The 21,711-nt window shown below is 38.1% G+C and overlaps 1 protein-coding gene across 1 annotated transcript in view; it reads left to right on the top strand.

Moving 5' to 3' along the window:
* DOCK2 (dedicator of cytokinesis 2) overlaps positions 1-21,711 on the top strand; it is a 133,341-nt gene that overhangs the window by 91,458 nt on the left and 20,172 nt on the right. The window contains exons 31-41 of the mRNA XM_026035679.1: positions 5,042-5,142; positions 5,249-5,307; positions 7,132-7,280; positions 13,265-13,350; positions 14,914-15,070; positions 16,040-16,080; positions 16,656-16,746; positions 17,126-17,245; positions 19,049-19,138; positions 19,535-19,639; positions 21,570-21,711. Of these exons, the coding sequence (XP_025891464.1) occupies positions 5,042-5,142; positions 5,249-5,307; positions 7,132-7,280; positions 13,265-13,350; positions 14,914-15,070; positions 16,040-16,080; positions 16,656-16,746; positions 17,126-17,245; positions 19,049-19,138; positions 19,535-19,639; positions 21,570-21,711 (1,141 nt within the window). The remainder of the gene's footprint in view (positions 1-5,041; positions 5,143-5,248; positions 5,308-7,131; positions 7,281-13,264; positions 13,351-14,913; positions 15,071-16,039; positions 16,081-16,655; positions 16,747-17,125; positions 17,246-19,048; positions 19,139-19,534; positions 19,640-21,569) is intronic.

Raw genomic sequence — 21,711 nt, 5'->3', positions numbered from 1 at the left:
GTACTGTTATTGAACGGGAGGATTAAGTTTCATTAGGCAGAAACCTGGATTTTTTATAGGATTCACAGGAGTAGGTAAAAACCTTCAATATTTATCAGTTTAAATCCACTTCCATCCTGTGTATTTGCCTGTGTCAAAGGCCACGATTTAGGTAAGTCACCAAGGTCGCTGTGCATTGAAATGGGTCGTCTAGAAAGGCTCTAAAGAGCTGGTTCAACAGACGTCAGGCAGAGGTGGCTGAGCTGGGGACATGGAGCAGCAGCAGGAACCTCCTCGGGTTTCCATCCAGGGACATGTTCTGTGTTTGCCCTGATAACGAGCTCATTGAAGATTAAATCCTGCCTTTGAAAGACTGCAACTTTGCAAGGATACCAACTGAAGGAATTTTATGCAGAATGGAGAGATACATTGAAGTTATATAAAGAAAATGCATAAAATGATATAGAAAGGCAGGCCTAAGGTTAGACTTTTTTCTTGTCTTGTTACATTAGCTGTTGATACTATGTATTTTCTTAAATACGGTCATGACAACACACATGCCTTAAACACATGAATAAGTGGTTTTAAATCTTTAAAATATATAGATTTTGTGACATCAAATATGAAAAAAAGATACTAAAGATACTGAATTTTTGGGGGGACTGTCAAATCATCCATGAGATAAAATATTAAAAAAAAAAAAGAAAAGAAAAAGATTTTTAGCAGATGTTTTCCTTTGCAAAGAACAGATACAATCAGGAGAGCAGAGCACAAAAGATTCACTTGAGTGTTTTTAGGCGACTGGCAAGTGGTTTGGCTGTGCAGACCTGCCTTGTGTTTCGTGTATCTGCTCGGGCTCTGCCCCTGATAAGGGAGCTCTGTGGGTGAGGCAGACTTGATCCTGCAGCAGGGATTGTGTCACATCGGCCGAATGATYGCTTAAATTAGAGTTAGCCTCTTATTTGTCCTTTAGCTTATTGCTTTAAAATATGTATTTGCATGGGCTAGAGGATTGTGTGGTCAGTGCAAATACTCATTTTAGACTGTGTATTAGGTAACGTACTGTGCGAGCTAATATTATTCAATTCAAAGACACTGGTTGTGGATTTGTTTGAAATTATATTACAAGCGAGATAGGTTTGTTATATAAAACGAATGAAAGGATACAAAACCAGATTGCAAATCATATATTACTATCCTGAGTACAGTGTTCTGTTCATTTTTTCCAGTTGATCTTTCAGAAAAATGAAAGCAGCAATCTTTAATTCTTATGCTTCATCTTATGACTTTAGTTGCATTTGCCTATGTGCATAACAGGTCTTAATAGACCTGTTGTTGTTCAAACCTTTTATAAACAAAGCAACCTTTTTCTGATGGTAGCCGCTGTCCTTGGGTAGGAGTTACCTTGGGCGAGGAGAGCAGAGCACTCCCGGGCTCCGCTGTGATTCCAGTGTCAACTCAGGGCTCCATCACCTGCTTTAGGAGGGTGGCAGGTAACCAAATACAGCAGCACCCTAATATAGACAGCAACCATTGCCACCCTCAATGCCACTTAATTCCTTGAAATGACTATTTTTGTGCTACTTTTCTTCAGTAATTKTTCTGAAGGGGGGTGACAGCTTTGCACATACTGGGGACAGGCAGAATTGAGGTAACAGAATCTGTTTTRTTGTCGTCCTCTCGGGCACTGATATCAAAGAGTTTCTGTTGTGCAGAACATAGTGCTGTTGATTACTGGTCCCTGCTTCCCTTAAGCTTCATTAGCAGTATTTTTACAGGATTTTAGAAAGGATTATACTTCTAAATCTGTACTCTTACAGCACTTATGATTTCTTGTTCATCAGGTAGAGCCCTGCCATAGACTTTGATTACAGAAGACATTGTCTCCATTCCATATAATGCCAATGCCTCATTTGAAAGAATATGCTTATTTGCCTTCTTTTTACCCATCTTTCTTGCGTTTGCTGGGCACCATAGTTAATAGGTTGACATGACTGAAACTTGACTTTTAGCATCACTGTCACCATTGCACAACGTAGATCTTTGGCATTTCTAACTAAAGATTTAAAATGTTTTAATTTTGCTTCTCTGCATTACAAATATACAGGGGAAAATACTCCTTTCTGTATATGAGTGTTTATATGGTAGTCATGGACATTCAAAATATCCCGAAGAGATGGCTCATGTAGAAGCCTGTATGATGTAATGCGTGTCCCATTCTAGCAAACATCCATTAGAGAAATTAGCTAACTAGATCAGTTATACTAGCTCTTTTAGCAATTTTATGTTTTATTTATATACTGTACATCATATTGTACATTTGAAAATTGTCAAGCATCAGCGTTTCAGTTCCTCTTTGATGCTTGCACCAGTGTGTTGCTGGGTCTTCCTCTGGCATTGGACTCATTGTTTGGGATGAAAGGGAGTTCATGGAATATGTATTCTGGAAGATTTGGCATATAGCCTTTTAAGGCACGTTGTTTTGCTAACGCTTGCTTTCCATAGAGATTAAGGAAAATACTTTAAAAAGGCAAACAAATCAATATGCTGATTCTTTCATCATCTTTATGCAGTGCATCTGATCACAAATCAGACATCTGTATATATCTTGACAGAAGCATCTGAGAAGCGATGCTTGAATCCTAATATTTGTGATCAATTCAGAGCTATTTTGAGCTATTTTAAAAACAAGTTAGTATTCACTTGCTCAAGTTGTGTATATTTAAGTGACTACCTCAAAACAGGTATTTGTTGTAAGTTATATCATTTTAATTGGTGGAAAAAATATATTTCAGTATATGAGAGAAAACATGACTGAGATAAAATTATCACATGCTAAAATATCGTGTGCCTGACTCAACACCTTAGCAGCTCAGGGTTCTTGGCATTTAACACCTATGTGGAGAATAAGTACCATKTTTCTACAAAGTCAAAGCAATGAACCCAGTGTCTTTTTGAAATCCGYCTGCTGGTCTCAAGGATCTGAGCTCGTGTTTCCCGTAGTATTTCCAAGTAAAGTTATAAAAATACTATCTAATCTTTTAAATACTGTGAAATGTTTGAATATTTTTAATAGCATAACTTTTTATCAAATATTCAAAAATATCAGTCTAAATATCCTTTTACTTAGCTAAGTCATTTGAATGGAGCCATTGTTTTAAATGTTCCTTTCATTTAAGTCTTCCAAAGAAAATCTCCTGCCCTTTTTTTACATTCAGTTGAAAGAGCTGAACAAAAACACCCGCAGAGGACAGACATGATGGGTCCAAGGTAGGCGTGGGAAATGGTGCGGAGGAGCCCCTGGCTTTGCAGGTTCTATGGGGAGGGAAGCAGCGTGATGCTCTGCTGGAGTCTGCACATTTGGTAGCTCTCCCAGTGATCTTCCAGACCCCTCTTCCTTATGGCATGACAAGTTCCTTGTTATATATTATTTATAAACTTTCCCATATGTTAGCTGTCGTGTGTTCTCATGGGAAGGGACCTTGAGTGTTCTCAAAAAAAAAAAAAAAAAAAAAAAAGAATCAGAAATCCACCTGCTTCGTGTTCACTTAGCTCTTATACACAGAGGGATGTTGTCAGTTGAGGTCAGTCTGTGAACCTGGCATTCCAGGCAGGAATGGTTGGAGAGGTTTTCCATGTTCCTGGTGTAATTGGCCTCTGCAGAGGGTATTTCACATGTGCTGACAAATAGAGAGCTTTTCAAGTCAAACCCCTCTATTTTGATGAGAGGAAAAACAGGCCCTTTGGAGCATGATTAGCATTTCTTGTGGGGGAAACATTCCCTGAGCTGGTGTGTGCTAATTGAAGCTGTAAAAAAAAAATTAGATATGAACATCATCGTTCTGATGTTCATTAGGAAAAAAAGGCTGTTGCCTTAGTGTTAATATCCAAATRGAGTTTCTAGTAAAGCTGGGAATGGCTTGGATGAATTCAGACCATCTTTGGCTGGTGTAAAACGTATCSGATTATTGGAGTGCGGTGCTGCTGGGCCCTGGGTGAACCTGCCCCAAGGAGAGCTGTGCTCTCTGGGTGCCTACAGACCGAAACAGGCTCCAAAGGGCCTCTGAGCACCCACAGTCTGCTGGGGAGAGCTTCAGTAAAGGCTTGGGCTCCATACAGCAGGAGTAAATGAAACACCGGAGCRTTCTGACACAAAAGAGGGTGCTAGAGAGTTTCCCTTACTGTAGGAAGTGCCTTTATCCTTCGTGTTGTGTTTTTGGGGTGTTGCTGTCTGTTCTTTGTGGTTATTTCTGCRCAAGAGTTTTCCAGATTGCAGTGGACGGAGGTCACTCACGTAGAGGTCTTGACATGCAACTTGAAGCTTTTGTAAATATTTTCTTGAGCTGTTACTGAATAATCGTCCATTAASCAAATGTGACARTTTGGGACTCCATGAATTTTAGTGCCGTTCCTTTTTTCTTTCCCATGTCTAGCACATGAGAGAGGGATTTAGTTTGGGTTATCTGGAGGACGAATTACTGTGTCCAGAAATGAAGGTTTATGCGCTGTGAATGCGAGGGTGCTGCTCTGCTCCAGTAGGTGACTCAGCGCTCCTTGCTCAAGGCCCTGTTTTGTCCTTGTTTCCTGTGGAGAGCTCTTGCTGCAGTGGGTTGGGATGTCACCCAAGCCTGCTCTTAATTCAGAATCCAAAGAGAAGATGGCAGATGCCTTTTGAAGAAGCCCTTAGATACAGTGYAGTTGCACTGGATGCCTCCAGTGCCACACTGTTAAGATTCACTGACGTGTTCTGCCTTGCACTGGTCCTGCTATGGTTTGTGGCTTAATGGTGTTTGCTAATGAATTTTATATACATCTTTTTTAGCAATGTTTATTCAGATGCTGTGGTATTCAGAGCAAATGCTTACTAGTGGTTATTAAAATTCATCTCTCTTGCTTTCCTGCTAATTGCATAATAATAATGATATATATATTTTTGCCTAATGGTAAGAATCTCATCTGGCTTGCATCATTTGGTTTCATAAATTATTCACCGTTATACATGGTTTAATATCTCTCCTCCTTTGCTCAAAATCATTATAACTTCCTTATATTCAATTTACAGCTGTGGAACAACTATTTTCATTTGGCTGTGGCTTTTATTACTCAAGATTCACTCCAGCTAGAAAATTTTTCCCATGCAAAATACAACAAAATCCAAAATAAGTAAGTGAAAAAATATACTTACATTTTATCTTTTATATCTTTTACCTTTGTAAGAAATTGATGACATCRATTCTGATGTCATCCTTTCCTTTTTCTTTCTGTCTAGATATGGTGATATGAGACGTTTAATTGGCTTTGCTATCCGTGACATGTGGTACAAACTCGGTGAGTAAACACACGAATTGAATTGCAATCAAGTCCATAGCAGATGTAATGTTTCACTGGAAATAAATCTGATGTGACTTGCTCTGTAAAGTATTTGACTTTAAAATACGTTTTTCCTGTTGCTGCTTAGCTCACAGCCAATATGAAACATTTTGGCTAATGCCTKTTTTTTTTCCTGAGAGAACTCACAAGATTTTCCCAGACCTCAGACAAAGATGACCGAACTCCAGGGATTTCAGCATCATCTTGCTGAGACTTGAGAACCAGATAAATCTTCCCTGAGAAGCATCCATCTGTTTCCACAGTTCTAGGAAATAGTAGACTCAAGAGTTGAATTCTCTTTGCATTTAAACCTTGAATGGGACCATTAATGGTTCCACAGTTCATAAGCAGACTTGTTTTTCAGTTGCTTCTTTGGGAGTTTGGAATAGATGGAACAGTAATGTATCCTATGAACAACATACTTTTTTCCTGAAATGTGAGATATGAATTTTGAAATGTGATAATTGTGATGATAATAATGACTATTCTTTGAAATACAAGCTTAATGTCAAATTGCATTCAGCTAATTACAAAAAAAAAAAAAAAATTAATCAGAAAATTAACACAGAAAAGACATGAGCTTTTGGTTTCTTTCTAACTGCTTCTCAGGTCTCTTGAGCCAAAGCAGTTCTGGTCTGGCCCCTGGGTGTCAGTTCAACGGTCCTAATGGCTATGGCTATGTTGTTAGCACACTCAAAATTTTAACATACTTCAATTGAATTGCGTTCTTTTCTTGTCAAATCAGTGCTTCTGTAAATAGTTAACAAAAAGCTATTCCAATAGATATGATATTTTGTTTAATTAACATAAAAAAGACTAGGATTTTAAAGTATATTTTACCAACGGTCATAATCAGAAGTTCATTGAAAAGTATGAAAAGTATAAATGAAAAGTAAAAAAATTACCTCTAATTTTAAAACATTTCGTCAGCTTTGTTGAAGACCAAAGCATTGCTTGTTTTTCAATACCATAAATGCATTATTAGTTTATGCAAATGATTTGATCTACATGCCCTCTAATAAATAAGAGGCCTGCAGTTTGAGAGATATTTCAAACTAAATGTGCCATAGTTCTGTTTATAATAACAAATACACTTTCCATCTATTTTCTGTAATTTTCAGGCTCCTACTACATTTTTAACAGAAGGGAGTCTGTATGCAGAAAAGCAGTGCGGTGTCTCAGATTTAAATCACATTTAGGGGTTATGTATTAAAGCAAGATTCATGCAGGCAAATGCCAAGTCACATTATATMTGAATTCCTGTAGTCTCCAGAAGTTGCACAGACCTATTAGGTAGGATTTGTAAGTGATTCAGTCATGACAAGGTTCTTCACAGTCTTTTGAAGACAACTTTTGAAATAATAATTCAGTTATGCTTAGGGTTACGTCAGTGTGGAAGTCGTAAGAATTTTTTACTCCTAAAGTCTAGAAAGGGAAACATATCATATAGTTCTCCTCTACTGCTAGAATTGGGTATTAATATTAGTTATTAATACAATAAAAATATTTTTTGATTATTTTCCACTTGTTAACGCTTGTAAGGAAGTACCAAAAGCTTAAAAAAAAAAAAAAATCTGGTACCGAATTCCAACTTCTTGGAATGAGAGAATATACCTTAATGCGCTGTCTGCTTTTGAGGAGTGGAGATAAGTGACCAACTCTAACACTGTTCCTGACATAGAGGGTTACAATACTGTTTCAAATGGTTTTATCGCCTAAGTCACTTCCTAACAGTTTTAATTTTTATTTTATTGCTTATTCAAATTTACCATTCTGTTTTAGGAAATAATAAGATCTGTTTTATTCCGGGAATGGTCGGGCCCATCTTGGAAATGACTCTTATTCCGGAAGGTGAACTACGAAAAGCCACAATCCCCATCTTCTTTGACATGATGCTATGTGAATATCAAAGGACAGGAGAATTCAAAAAGGTAATAATAAGAAAGTTGTGTAGAAACTGTTTAATGATAGCATTGTGGAAAACATGCCCAGCAGAAAACCTCATACTCTGTGTGAAATCTCATTAATATGTCATGTAATGAGTTTATTTTTGGTAAATATATGTAGAAGGGGTTTTCTGCTTACAGAAGCTAAAATGCAAAATATTAAGAATAAAAGGAAGAACATTCAAAAAGTATATTGGAGAACAGGTTTTGTTGGTGTCAGCAATGATTACGCCTTCTTTTTTTCCCCCACTCGGAAATCTTTTTACTCTCAAGAAAGAAATACCTGACTATTGTAATTTATTATAAGCGTGAAACTCCTGAGTGGCAAATGAGTGCATTTCATGGGACAGGGCACTTGGAAATATAACGTCAATCTCCTGACCCTGCTACAGAGCGTCCGTGGACATTGAGCCCTGTCATTCTGTCCCGAGCCCTTCAGTTCTCTGCAGGCTCTGTGGGGCGGCCGCTCCCCTTGCTGGGTCCTTGCAGTGGAGGTGTCAGCACCGGSTTTGCCCCAGGAATTCATTCAGGGCAGTCTGTGCAGCAGTAAGTGACAAACTTAAGCCATAATTTTAGAGATTCATAGGAAAGTATAAATATGCCGCTCTTTAATACCCAGCTATGTTTAATGCTTTAAGTCATATGTGGCATTTTTGGGTCAGCTAAGCATGGAGCAAACCAGCAGATGGAATTTCCATTTTGGTCTGTATTTTAGCACAAAGCTTTTGGTTTAAGGCCAAGATTAAAACACATTTGCTTTTGTGCATCTGTTCCCTCCATGTCCTAATAGCCCTATGTTTGCCGCCTTAAAAATATTTTCCTGCTCTTGGCATATCCTCTCTCTCCTGGGAGAGCWGCACAGATCTGTACGGATGAAGAACCCGGGAACCACATCCAACTGCCTGATTAACAAGGGCACCGGCTCCGGAGCGCAGGAGATGCTGGATACTCAGCTGACCCTTAAATCACTTCTTACATAAATAGGCCTCAGGTGGCATTTTTTAATTGCCCAAGGGTGAGAACATTGCCTTTATTGCAGTTTAAGAATAATAGATAATGATTTTGATCAGATTGCACTAATTTAGTGAGTTAGCAGGCATGTGTTAGGGATCTGAGTGTTTACTTCAGAAAAACTAAAATGACTTACTGTTCTAGATTGGTTTTCTGTCTATATTCCTATGGGTGTGATAATTAAGGTAAATTTCTCAAAATTGCTTTTGTAAGTTTGGCAATTCAGGTAATTTTTAAAGATATACTTTTGAAGGAAAGGTGCATAGTGTTTTATTATTTAAAATTCTTACTATTTCATGTAGAAAAGGCAAAGAATATGAATCGAACAAGATTTGCTACACAGATGTAAACACTAGTTTTTAACAGTGGAAAATTTGGAAATAAAGTTGGCATTTTATATTTTATTAAAGCTTTAGTATATAACTTTAGTAATATTGRAGTTTCATTTCAAGGCTGCCTTTGCCACTCGAGCCTAGATATTACTGGCATTCAGTTAAAGCAGAATTTATTAATTCTTTTTCTCTATGGCTGTGTGCGTTGGGCCCCTGCTTGCTCAGGGCTCTRCCTTGCTCTGTCCCCTGCAGAGTTTGTGCTTCTGCTCACATGACTCCTGTGGAAACGCATACACCAAGAGAGGCACGTCTATAAAGGTCATTTAAATTTTTCAAACAGGCAAATTATTTAGCTATTTCTAGGAAATTATAACTAATCCTAGAGAAAACATATTCCACCTGTAGTCATCATAAGAATGGCTTATTACTTACAGACCTATTTCATATAAAGGAGGTCTATGATGTCCACATTTTCTTTGTGGCTCTTCATTTTTCCTTTGCACAGGTAACTTCCATGCCAGAAGAAATTTTGTGAAAACTTGTAATTTTAAGTCTAACTCAATGTAGGGAGGAAGGCTCTATTACCTTCTAATTTTAACCGTCAAGGCTCTGTCTATTATTAGCTCTGAGAGCTAACAACGTCAGAAAGGCAAGTTGTTGTGATTGTGTTAGATGTAAGTGGATACAATTAACTTATTGCTACACATAATCCCACTTCTCCAGCAGATAGGAAGGGAAGCAAGTTGCCACTGGCAGATACCCCATGTTAAGAGAATCTCATTCTTCAAATATTAAGTCATCTTTTCTCATAGGATTAAACTTTATATTTTATCACKACTTCCCAAAGCAGGGCCATATCATCGAGCAAACTAGTAGCATTTGCTGTAACTGATAATGTGACATGAAAAGATTTTTTCTTTTTTTTTTTTCAAAAAAAACCCTTGCTTTAAAAAACATATTTTAGAAAGCAGAACCAACAGATTAGCTCTTCACAGAGTAAAAGAAAATATCATTGAAGTAAACATGGATGTGAGTCATGTTAAAGATTTAACTTTGCCTTAGGAAAGCTTAATTCATCTGTATTCATACTGCTTTTTCCACATAAAACTTTCTGTTCTCATTTGGAATATTCCCTTGAATATCTTCCATCCGTTGCTCTCTCTAATATCCTCCATCCGTGGAAATACTCCACACGTACTTGCCTTGCTGCGCGGTGTTGAAATGAGCAGGTGGCTGGGACTGTTGTTGCGTGTCCCACTAAAGGGAGGATGTTTCTTCCTTGTGAAGCTGCTCGTCACTGTAGTAGTGACTGTGAGGGTTCTCCTTGCTCTAAACACCATATTCATACTCACATATTTCATATTTCTGCAATTTTATTATACTGAAGGATTTTAGAAACACGTGAAATCATCTCATTAGCAAAACCAAAGTTTTCAATAGCTTGATGCTTTMGACAAATCCATGTAGGAAAAACAGATGATATGTGGTGGGTGAAGTGTATTCAAGGGTGTGGAGGCCTTTGCAGTCTTTTCATGAGCTAAGCAGGCAGTTTTTTAGCCAAGCTCTGCCAGGTACAGTTAGACGCACTCTATTGAAGTTCGTGGAGTTGGTATCCTTACCAGGGCTGAATTTTAGCACAGAGACACAAAAACTTTTTTGTGCCTTCCTGCCAGCTCTTATTTATTTGGTTCAAGCAACCAGCTCTTTTGCAGCTTGTTGTGAGTCTGCAGGAAAGATGCTTAGAAAGAGGTTTTTGGTCAGATCCAGCATCTGGGAAATTATTGCCTCTTAGAGAAGTAATCGATCCCCTCCCCACTGAATAAGTACTGCAGAAGGATTTAAGAGCAGGGTGATTTTGAACCGACTGTGCTGCATTCGCAGGTTTCTGTCTGCAAACTGATTGCATTGGGTGCTTTTGTTTAATGCTGCCTTATCCTGAAACCACGGGCTGCTTATCTTAGACCCACTAAATAGAGATGAATTCTGAGCCCTCTAAACTGCTTTTCAGCCTGGACCAGAAAGGGTAATTTTTTTCCTGTGCTGTTTTGCAGCACCCCTCTGCATTTCAGTGAAAGCACCTTATTCACTGGTACTGGTGCAGTATGTTCTGCTCCACTGGCAGTCTGCAGTTCTGGCCTCTAATTAGAGTTGAGAGGTTGCTAGTGAAGCAAACCCAACAAGTAACAGAGAGGGCCAAGATGCCTTTGTGAAGTACTCCTGACAAGCCCAAAGTGTTGGTGGGCTCTTCAGAAGAAATAAGGTTCCCTCTTGTTTGGTTTCTCTTTCTGGGAGAAAGCAGAGCACACTTGGGGCTTCTTCCCACCAAGAGCCGTTCGCAGCATCCCRGAGGCCCTGCACACCTGGGGCTGGATGGGCTGCATCTGCCTGTTGCGTTGGATGCCGATAGAGGAAGGCTGAGCAGTTCCCGCACGAAGAGCCTCCCTCTGGAGGCACGCACGTCGGATTTTTAACCTCAAACTCTGAGTTTGAATGCGGATGTTGGAAAGCTCTGCCCCAGGGCCACATCCATGGYTCCGGGGAGGCTCGCTGTCTCTCGGGTGCCTTGCGATGCGCGCGGGCTTCGCTCGTGCTGCCCTTGACTGCGCCGCGCGGCCGCCCCGGCACGAGCGAGCTCCTTTGCAGCGGCAATGCCCGCCTCGCCTTGACTCGCACACGCAGCCAACGCGAGCACTTTGCCTTGCTGCTGCCTTCCCATTCAGTGTTTAAGGGAATATGAAGCGTGCAGTGCTTAGACAGAAAAAATAGGAACAGAAAATCAATGCATGTTTGCTCCATCTGAGTAATTTATACTTAGGCTATCCAAAGACTTCAGTAGGGGGAAGGATTAGGAGCTATGCATAAAGCAGACAATCGCAGCGATATTAGCAGCAACTAAATATGTGTTGACATTATGAACTTCTAAATTTCTGATGGTGCCAATTCTTTACAAATGGCTGTTGTGGCTGATGATATCTGAGCACGATACATGTAGCTGGGCAAGAAGCAGAATGGGATGTGCAGCYTCCCCGCAGTGCCCAGTCTAGACCTCAAGTCCAAGTCCTGTTAAGTTGGTTGCTGCACAGCAGAGCATAAAAGATCTAATTGAAATGACATCTAATTGAAAAAAAAATGGTAAGAAATGTAAACTGAAGAATGCTCATGGGGATGTATTAGTGCTAGAGCCTCTGGTAGACACTCTGTATAATGTTAGAATGCTTTATAAACTGTAAGATTTTAATCTAAGAAACTAAAAAGATATCCCAAAGAATGAAAATCAGAGGAAATGATCAGCCAAGAGGCTTGGAAACGATGAGGGGGCTCAGGGAGGGCTGCTGAGGCTGCCACGGAGGATAAAACGTGTTAGAGGGCAGTTAATAAGGGTGACTCTGCCCACCAGGGCGTTCCTTTGGATACCTGGCTTCTATTTCTGCTGTTTCCAAGCTGCAGGTACAAAAAGATGCCTCTTTATTTGACACACAATATTTGAAGCTTTGGAAAAATTATGCTAATAGCCCAGCTGCCTCTTACGATTTTTCTAACATCTTTAAACCTACAGGACTTCAACATTAAGATTTATTTTTGCTGAACTTACTGAATTAAGTTATTATTTTGCCATACAACMTTTCTGTACAACATGAAGTAGTTTTCGTTTTCCAGGCTTAATATTTGTAGTAAGTTTATTTTAAATTCAGCYCTTTGGAATGTTCTTTGTTTGTTTSTTTCTTTCTTTCTGTTTCTAAATTGTTTTAAGTTGTGTCTGAAGAACAACTTTATTCATGGCTTTAGCCCATAATTGCATGCAAAATGCCTATGTCTGTGCTAGACAATATAGACAAAGGAGGATATTTTTCTTAAAAATCTTTTCTCAGTAAATTTCCAACTGACTCAAGATTTTTTGTTTGCTTTTAGCTTTTCAGCTGGTATTTTTCATTATAAAWTTCCTTTTTTTGTGTGTTTCCACTGTTGCTATGAAGTATCATCTTTCAATGAAACTTTTGAACATACAGATCTTAGCATTTTAAGCCTCTTGGAGATGAAAGCAGTACTCATGCTATTTTATAATTTCCACTTTCTTCATTTCTTCAACTTGAATGAAGTGTGTGTAATGTTTGGTAAAGACCTTGCAAACTTATGACAGCTTCTCACTTAAACATGGCAAATTGTTTTAGCATTTTCCATATGACAAAGCAGTTTCTTCTATACAATATATTGCAAGAGATTTGAAATGACAAATTAGAATTGTACATTAATACTGCAACACAGTAACATTTAACATTGTGGTATGATCCTGCTAAGTGCTGGGTTAAAATARTCTGACGTGCTTCTGTTTCTATAAGAATTAAGGTTATATTTCTGACCTTAAACTTCTCCAGAGAATTTTGACTAGAGCTTATTGCATTTTTAAGATGTCAAACTATTGGTGTTGGTGATTTCACWTCTTAGGTCGTTGGTTTTGACTGTTTGCATAGCGTTCCTTCCTACTTAAGCTCTTAAAAACCCTATTCTAGACTCAGTAACCCTGTGTCCTCAGGTTAGCTTAGCACTTTTTATTGAGACATGATTATCAGAAGATAGTATGGATTGTGTTATTTCAACTGGGATTTGTTTTTGTTCTTTATTTGTTAGTTTGAAAATGAAATAATTTTGAAGTTGGACCATGAGGTGGAAGGAGGACGTGGAGATGAACAATATATGCAGTTGTTTGAGTCGATGTAAGTAATGCTATAGAAAAAATATAGAAGATGTTTCAGGACATCTCATTGTTTCCCCAGAGGGTGTCCTCTTGCATCAAAGCTTTAGAGAAGAACTTGGAAAAGCTTTTTCAAGCTCTTTTTAGAAGAACTGGTATAATTGGGACCTGTGCAAACAAAGSAATAAACCTTAGGTGCTGGCTGTACTTTGCTTGAATGAGAAGTTGAAGACTGGTTCTTGGCTGAGGCTCTATTCTAGGCCTATATTTGGAGGACTTTTTTTCAGTAGAAGTTAGTATGAATATGTATTTTCTGAAGAAAACCTAAGTGATTCTGAAAAGTAGAGAAAGGATTCTACAATTAATTAAAAAGAGTACTTTATAGTGAAAGTTTAAAGAATAGTGCACTTCCTTAAGGATTAATTATAAATTATTAAATATTTTTGCATATAAATTGAAAACGATTAATGAAACACTAAGAGGTCAAGAATCATGGAAAATGTATCATTGAAACTGCCCTACTTAGGCACTCAGCGCAGTATCAGTGAGCATTTTGCAATTGCTAGCTTGCCCTTTTTTCCATGGGACATGCACAGTGGTTTTTCTATGTTATGAAGAGAATATGCTCAATATGCATGTAATGACTAGTGTGTGTATGTTAAAGTAAAAATAGAATRGATTTTGTCAGACAGAGGCCCAATGCAAGATGAGAATCTAAGGGGAAAACAGCTTTTAAGCAAAGAAAGAAAATCATTCTTAATGAGATGCTAGTAACCATTTCCTATATTTAAACAGCTCAGGTTTGTTTATTTTAGTAGATAGCCCAGAGTGTAAATATTAGAGGACCTAAAATAAACCAACATATTATCCTAAGGATACAAAATGTAAGAGCCAGTTGTGGTTAGGAACCTAAAGGAACAAAGCTGAGAGGAATGTGAAACTTGTGCTCCTTGATCACTTCAGTGCTTTCTAGAAACAGCATGTGCAAATGTAAACTGAAAAACTATCACTGATGTATAAAGCTCCCTTTGTCATCTCCTTAGGAAAAGAGCTCTAACTGCATTTCCTGGCTGCACAGCAAGTTTGTCATTTGGTTTTCTTAAAGGAAAAAGGCTCTGGTGAAGTCTTTTTAGAACGTTTAACTAAAATTTTAGTTTYTCAGCTCAGTTTGCACATTCTGCTGAAAGGTAACTTCACAGAGAGAAGGAAGGAATTGCTGCATTTGCTGCTCCATGCTAGCAGAGGAAAGGAAGGTCCAGAACTTGGTGTAGTAGTGTGATGCTCAAGAGACCTGAGTTCATATTCATGCAGATTCCACAGACACAAGTGGACTCCATTTTAAAAATACACATGTGTTCTCTTGAATTTGCAGTCCTTTTCAGACAAGAAGAGTAAATATTTTACTTTCTGTTTTTTTCTCTGTCTCTTGGATGTCTTAAATTACTACTCCACAAAGGGAATTCCASTGTGCTCTGCAGTGGTAGCATTTTATGACAATACTTTGCCTGGAGGTTCAAACAGTTTGAACTGCTGGGACCTTCATTTTGACAGCACTGTAAAATAATTTTGTGGCCTGTGTTTGCAGTCTCATGGAGTGTGCCTCTCAGTATCCGGACATTTGTAACTCGGTTGAAAGTTTTGTCAACCTGGTTAAAGGGCTCTTGGCGAAGCTGCTGGATTACCGGGCTGTGATGAGTGACGAGAGCAAGGACAACCGCATGAGCTGCACCGTGAACCTCCTGGTATGTTCCCTCCCGCAACCCCCGTGGGAGACGCGTGTGAAAGAGGAGAGCAGATCTTCCTGCGAGGTGATTCACATCACTCAGGAGAGATTTAAACCCGAGACAAGGGATTGTTTTTTTTCCCTTAATTTTTACATGTCATCCTTTCCCTTATGTTGTTACGTTGCTTGGCAAAGCAGAGGTACTTCAGTGAATTCAGGTACTGCAAACAGGTGAGTAGCATCTCATCTGCTCATCCAAGCAGCAAGCCCTTGTGAAGGTAGAGTGAAGATTAAGGTGTTTGAGCATTACATTGCATGTGCAGTATGGAAAGGATGCTTAAATCTGTGTGAYAAGTGTCCACCTTAAAGATAGGCCACACATATAGCACAGCAGTGATATCAACTTCAGTCCCATCTTCTGTAGCCAGCAGCTATAGCCAGAGCATGTCATATTGTGTATTAATGCCCTTGGATAACCATATTTTACTCTTCTCCATAAGAAAGCTGTGACAAATGATTTCTTTAGCAAATTAAGATATTTACTGTGTAACTATAATAGCATTTACTATTAACTAATTAAAATATTAACTGAAAAAGCAATAGTACTAGATCTAAAGTTCAAATGTTTTATAAATAATGTTTATCTTACARTGATATTCATAATTTCACCTGTAAGTTTTTAACTGAAAAATGTGTTCAAATACAGAATAATGTTTTGTGTTCAATACAACTGAAAAGCATAAATATTTTATTTTATTTATTTTTTTATTTTTATTTTATTTTTATTTTTATTTATTTTTATTTATTTATTTATTTATTTATTTATTATTTATTTATTTTTATTTATTTTATTTATTTTTATTTTTATTTTTATTTTATTTATTTTTTTTATTTTATTATTTTTATTTATTATCAGCATAAATATTTTATTTTGTGTTTCAATAAGAGAGATTAGAAAGTAACATTTAAAAAATGTTTCTGTCCCTAGAATTTCTACAAAGACATTAACCGTGAAGGGATGTATATCAGGTATGGCAGCTGCTGGTTTGGGTCTGTTTTGAAGAAGGCAATGATACCAATGAATCCTGTTTTTATCGTGTTACCTTGATTTCTGCTGTTCCGTGGTACTTTCTCCTCTGAGACGACTATGTTTTGTTTTTAATTTGTTATTTGYTAGGCTTGAAGTTGGATGGAGATTTGTAATAGCAGAGAAACCACTTGTAGCTTGGTAGAGCTGAGTGGTCTGTGTAGCACCTTTCAGCGTGCAGCACGCTTCATAGCAGGCTATTTCTGGTAAAGCCCTTTTCTCCAAGAGCTCATACACACTGGCAGATCTCTCTTTGATGCAGCATGACTTCATATCGTCTCTGACTGTTTTTTCATGTGAACTGTAGCAAATCTTGCTGTCCAAGTTTCTGTTCCCTGCCTGTGAACATACCCTGTGCCCCAGGTCTTAGCTCACGCACACAGTATCTCTGACAGCTCCTCGGGTGAGCACTCCATAAAATCTTTGAAGTTCACTTTAGAATTTATCTAGAGCATTTCTGATGCCCAGTTTTATAGACGTGTACACCTAAACTAATTTTCGTTTTCTCCTCTATTAGGTATTTGTATAAATTGCGAGATCTTCATTTAGATTGTGAGAATTACACGGAGGCTGCATATACTCTTCTGCTCCATACGTGGCTCTTGAAGGTTAGATATTCTTAAACTGAACAGATTAACAAACCTTTTCAATGCTTAAATTTATAAATGTAGAAGTGGTTTTCTTTGAGCTCTGATAACTGTTGTTATCCATTTAGATGGTCAGTAAGTTACACTTCCATTTCAAGGGAAAAATCAACTCTAAGGATTTTTGAACAAATTTAATTTTCTCGGGGAATTTGTTTTTATGTGAAAGCATCAAACCTTGGCCTTTCACAGTGCTGTTTTGATTAAACTTCATTTTGACTTAGTACTTTACCTCTTGTCTGTACTAGGTAAAACCTGAAAAAGAAAGACCCTTGGAGCAACCAAGACTTTGGGGGAGCAGAGGTGTTTTGAACTTATTTTTCCACTGTGCTTTTATCCTCAGTGGTCAGATGAGCAGTGTGCACCCCAAGTCATGTCAACAGAGTTCCAGTGTTCGCAGACTCACCGACACTTGAAAGAGAATTTGTACGAGAAGATTATAGAATACTTCGACAAGGGCAAGGTAGGGTCATCCCTCCCGCTTCCCCCCAGCCTCCTTTTAACCATGTTACTTTGTATAGCAGCTTTTAATAAGTATTCTCCAGAGAAAACATTTRTTTGATTATTGTGTAGGAAATCCTCTTTGAAATATGGGTCAAGTAAAAACTATGTCCTGGAGGCTTATTTGCCACATACATCTGTTCTGTATAAACATGTCCTTTCTCTAAGCACATTTACAAAGGAAGAGGCTAATGCGTGTACAGGTCACGTGCATCTTGGACACTTCAGGCTGTAATAAAATAATAACAAATGCTGAATGTATTTCCTTTTTTTTTTTTTTGGAAAGGAACATCGACTATACACAAGGCAATCTAAATAATTTGGTTATTGTCCCTCCCCACCAAAACACAGGCAGTTGAAAAAAGACACATTTATTTGTTTCAGAGGTCTGAAAATTGCATCTCAAACTTAATATGTAGTAGTTTGCTGATCCATATCTAGTTTCATGTCAGCATTTTTAGAGAATATGTTATTAAAGCTGCCTGTCACTACAGTGACAATAGAGCTGAGATTTTTAGAACTAAGATGAAGTACTAGAAAGCAGGGAAATGATTATCAGTGCTGGAGAGTGATTATGACCCAGTAAGGCCTTTAACTCATTCCATGTTGTTGAGCTGTAACTGAAGGCACGGAGAGGGAAGGCTGCTGGTTACTGCTTCTCACAAAACCAAGGCATAAAGCCCCCACTGAAGCCCCCTATAACTCAGAAGGCAGGAAGTTGATAGTATTTCAGCAAAAAAATGTTGCTGTGCAGCAAAAACAATGTTACTTAGGACAACAGAGGTACTTTGTTGGCAGCTGATACAAATACAGTGTAGCACCCCTCGCCCACAGTAAGAGAATAATCAAATCATGGTGGGTTCTSCTCTGCCTGACATCCAGGTTGGGCCTGGATGTAGCAGAGGAGGTTTGCAGGCAGCTGGATGCAGTCGTCAGGTTCAGAACTACCTGGTTAGGGATATGTAGCACTGTGTCAAAACCGTCCCAATGAACGTGGCCAGCAGTGACCTAACAGCATGGGAAAATTAGTCTCAGAAAACTCTTTTATTATTTTTTGTGGATAGGGGAGAAAATGGGCAAAATCTGAGAAGTTCCTTCAGTTGTTTYTAAAACCATTTTTGTGCTGCACACATTAACTACCTTCAGCAGGAGAAAAAACTGTCCTAGTCTTTCCACAGCCGTTCTGTAGTTCTTCATAATGATTTTCAGAGGTAGCTATTATCTCATGTAGAAAGAAATAAGCTGCTACTTTAGGCAAGTGGTAATTTAAATCTAAGTGGTACGGTTTTGTAGCTGAGTACATAGGCTTCTCCTCTGCAAGACTGTGCTCCCATGCAAGACATGCATATGTACGCCTTCAAATTACTTGTAAAATGGAATATGTTTCCCAGAGCAGTGGGTGTCAGTCCCTCATGCGCTGTTCCTGCGCCKCCAGTGCGGGTTAGAGACTGTGCAGCTCGGTGATTTACTCTCGTTGTTTATTGTTTGTGAAAGCTTAGGTGATTTCTTTGGTAACCTTATTCTAAGTATAAAAGAGGTTTACTTATTCCTTCTTATAATGAACCATAAAACACTTTTATTCTGTACATTAATCTGCTTTCCAGAACTTTATGATTGCCTTGGGTCCTTCATTTTAAATGTACMCTTAATAAATGACTGCAATTTAAAGATAACATAGTCAATAAAACTGTAGTTAAATAGCGATGCCTTAAAGACTTATTTGTTGGCACTGGATTTACTTTCTGAATATGCGATTTCATTGCAGATGTGGGAAGAAGCCATATCTTTATGTAAAGAACTTGCAGAACAGTATGAAAAGGAAGTTTTTGACTATGAACTTTTAAGCCAAAACCTGGTAAGAATATATACAGATCTTCAAAAGTATTTGTCATAGAAATGAATAGTTTTGAGATGTCAAAAAGTTGATAGAGAGGTTTTGAGGCTGCTTATGAGCTTGTTGTCTGCAATTTTTAAAAATTCATTTTATAGAAGAATAAGTTGTAACTTTTGCTAAACTATCAAATTCTTTTTATGCATGATATTTGCATATAAATTAAACAATATTTAACATACACAACATGTTCTGCTGTGATGGTAACTGATTATAGCTGTAGCTTGCCAACGGATAATTGAAGCTGTTGTTATCAATTGATAGTACACAGTCGGATGCTCTTAGCACAATATATACTACTGCAGAGGCAAAAATAAATGGAAAAAATATAGAAGTAATTGTGGTTGCTTTTTCTTTCAGATTCAACAAGCCAAGTTCTATGAAAACATCATGAAAATTCTAAGGCCTAAACCAGATTATTTTGCTGTTGGGTATTATGGCCAAGGATTCCCCACATTTCTAAGGGTAACTGTTTAAATTCTACATTTTTTATTCTTTTTTCATATATCTTGTGTCACATATACTTGTGTGTATGTATAAATATGCAGTATAAATACTTGTGTCCCATACTAATGCAAGCGAGTCTAGGGAAAATTACCCTTGATTTACTCCTGCCTTAGTACAGGATTGTACTCATGATTTGAATAGTTACTTCTGAGAATAGGTATAACACATTTTCAGGTGGGTTTAAGTTTTTGATGTTGATTGTGGAAATTAGCGCTGATGTCATTCATTAAAGATGCTTCATGACAGCAACATGGTCTACCCTAAGGTAAGTATTTCACAGATGTGTCCCTAGGAAGAGTGTTAATAACCCGATGCCGCTAACTAAATGGACCTCAAATTTAATCTGCAAATCTGCCTCACTTAAGAGCTTGACATTTTTGGTGTACTCACCATAAACTGACAAGAGCTTCCAGTTCTGTTGCGTCTCAGCTACAATACACTGAGAACACACAAGCAGTGCCCTTGGTTTGGTTGAATGAATATCCCAGCAGTGTGTATTCTGCTGTGGYGAACAGTAGACAACTGCAAGAGGGAAGAATATAAAGACTACAGTATAGAGATAGCACGTAGCGATATTTATATATATGTGTGTATATATATATGTTTTATATATGTTATTTTTTTCCTGAATATTTTAACTGATATTCCTGAACTTCACGTGAAGTTCACATTTTTTTTTAAACCTCCAATATCAACTGAACTGACATTTTCAAGCTGTATCTCATTAGTCCAAGTTTTTCTTGCATGGCAACAGCTGCTTGATGTCATAGAGTTACTGTAAGTCAGAATTGCTTCCACAAATATCCCTCCCCTGTATTTGCTCTGGGATTGTTTTGCTTTTCTCCTTTTCTACTACCAGGTATGAAATCAAGACTCCAAGGAGTCTGGATTTTTTTGAATACTGCCCAACTTAGTTACTAGAGCACAGTTGGACTTTACTTAAGATTAAAACAACAGCGACAACAGCATGACTTTCTTTTTAGGAGGATTTGTCTTGACCCCCCCATTTTTAAGTGTTATTATATCTCCAAACATATTGTTCTTGTGCAGAGGCAGGTTTTAAATGAATACTGTCCCTCCATGCCAACTGCTACATATATAGAAGAGATAATAGACTTTGTTTTCTAATTTGCAAGATGATTTTATCTCACAAATAAACCAACCAACTCTCCCTGTACTGACTGTGAGAAGCTTATTACTGCTCCTGCTTCTGTTGCCACAACAGTTTTCTTCAGAGTCTAAGGATAGGACATTAAGGTTAGCACCTGAATACATGAGCCTTTCTGATAGTTTTCTTACCACATTGAATATGATAGGTTTCCCCATACTTGGAAAGCAGTAAGAGACCTCTCTTTTCCAGTCTTAAAGGCCAAAGTTGCCTGGCAGTGTTAGAAAAAGTAGTGAGAAGATGTGTAAATACTACACAAAAGATGGTCTGCGCATTTTCTTGCTAATGTCATTAAAGTGTCCTGTTAAATAAAGCAATTTGAAGCACAAATTGAACAGATTTGGCAATAGACTAATGTAGATAACACCAAGGGGAAGTTCGTACGGGCAGAGAAAAACTGCATGTTAGTATTAAAAAGCTATGCAACTTGAACCGAGAAGATGTTTAAAAATAAAACTCTGACTTTATTCTGTTCTAAAGCATGATCCTCAGTGATGCCAGTTCTCCATTCATCTTCTCTCACAGTATTAAGTATAATGTGTGCAGAGTCAGAGATGGATTCTGCACATGGTGAAAGTGGCATCCTGCTTTATAAGCCATTAATATTCATATGGTATTAATAAAAATGTGGAGACCCTGTTGTGTTTGTGCTGAGAAACAGTCACCTAACTCTGCCCCAGCAGCATTCAGCCCCCCAAATCTGGTATTTGCTCCTTGCAGAACAAAGTATTCATCTACCGTGGGAAGGAGTATGAGAGGAGAGAGGATTTCCAGGCACAGCTGATGAGTCAGTTTCCCAACGTAGAGGAGATGACCACGACCTCGGCGCCTGGAGAGGAGGTGAAGAACTCTCCTGGCCAGT

The sequence above is a fragment of the Nothoprocta perdicaria genome, unplaced genomic scaffold (assembly GCF_003342845.1).
Source record: "Nothoprocta perdicaria isolate Ctin4 unplaced genomic scaffold, notPer1 scaffold_165, whole genome shotgun sequence".
Taxonomy (NCBI): domain Eukaryota; kingdom Metazoa; phylum Chordata; class Aves; order Tinamiformes; family Tinamidae; genus Nothoprocta; species Nothoprocta perdicaria.
The sequence above is the reverse complement of the archived record's forward strand: the minus strand, read 5'-3'. Positions and strand labels throughout refer to the sequence as shown.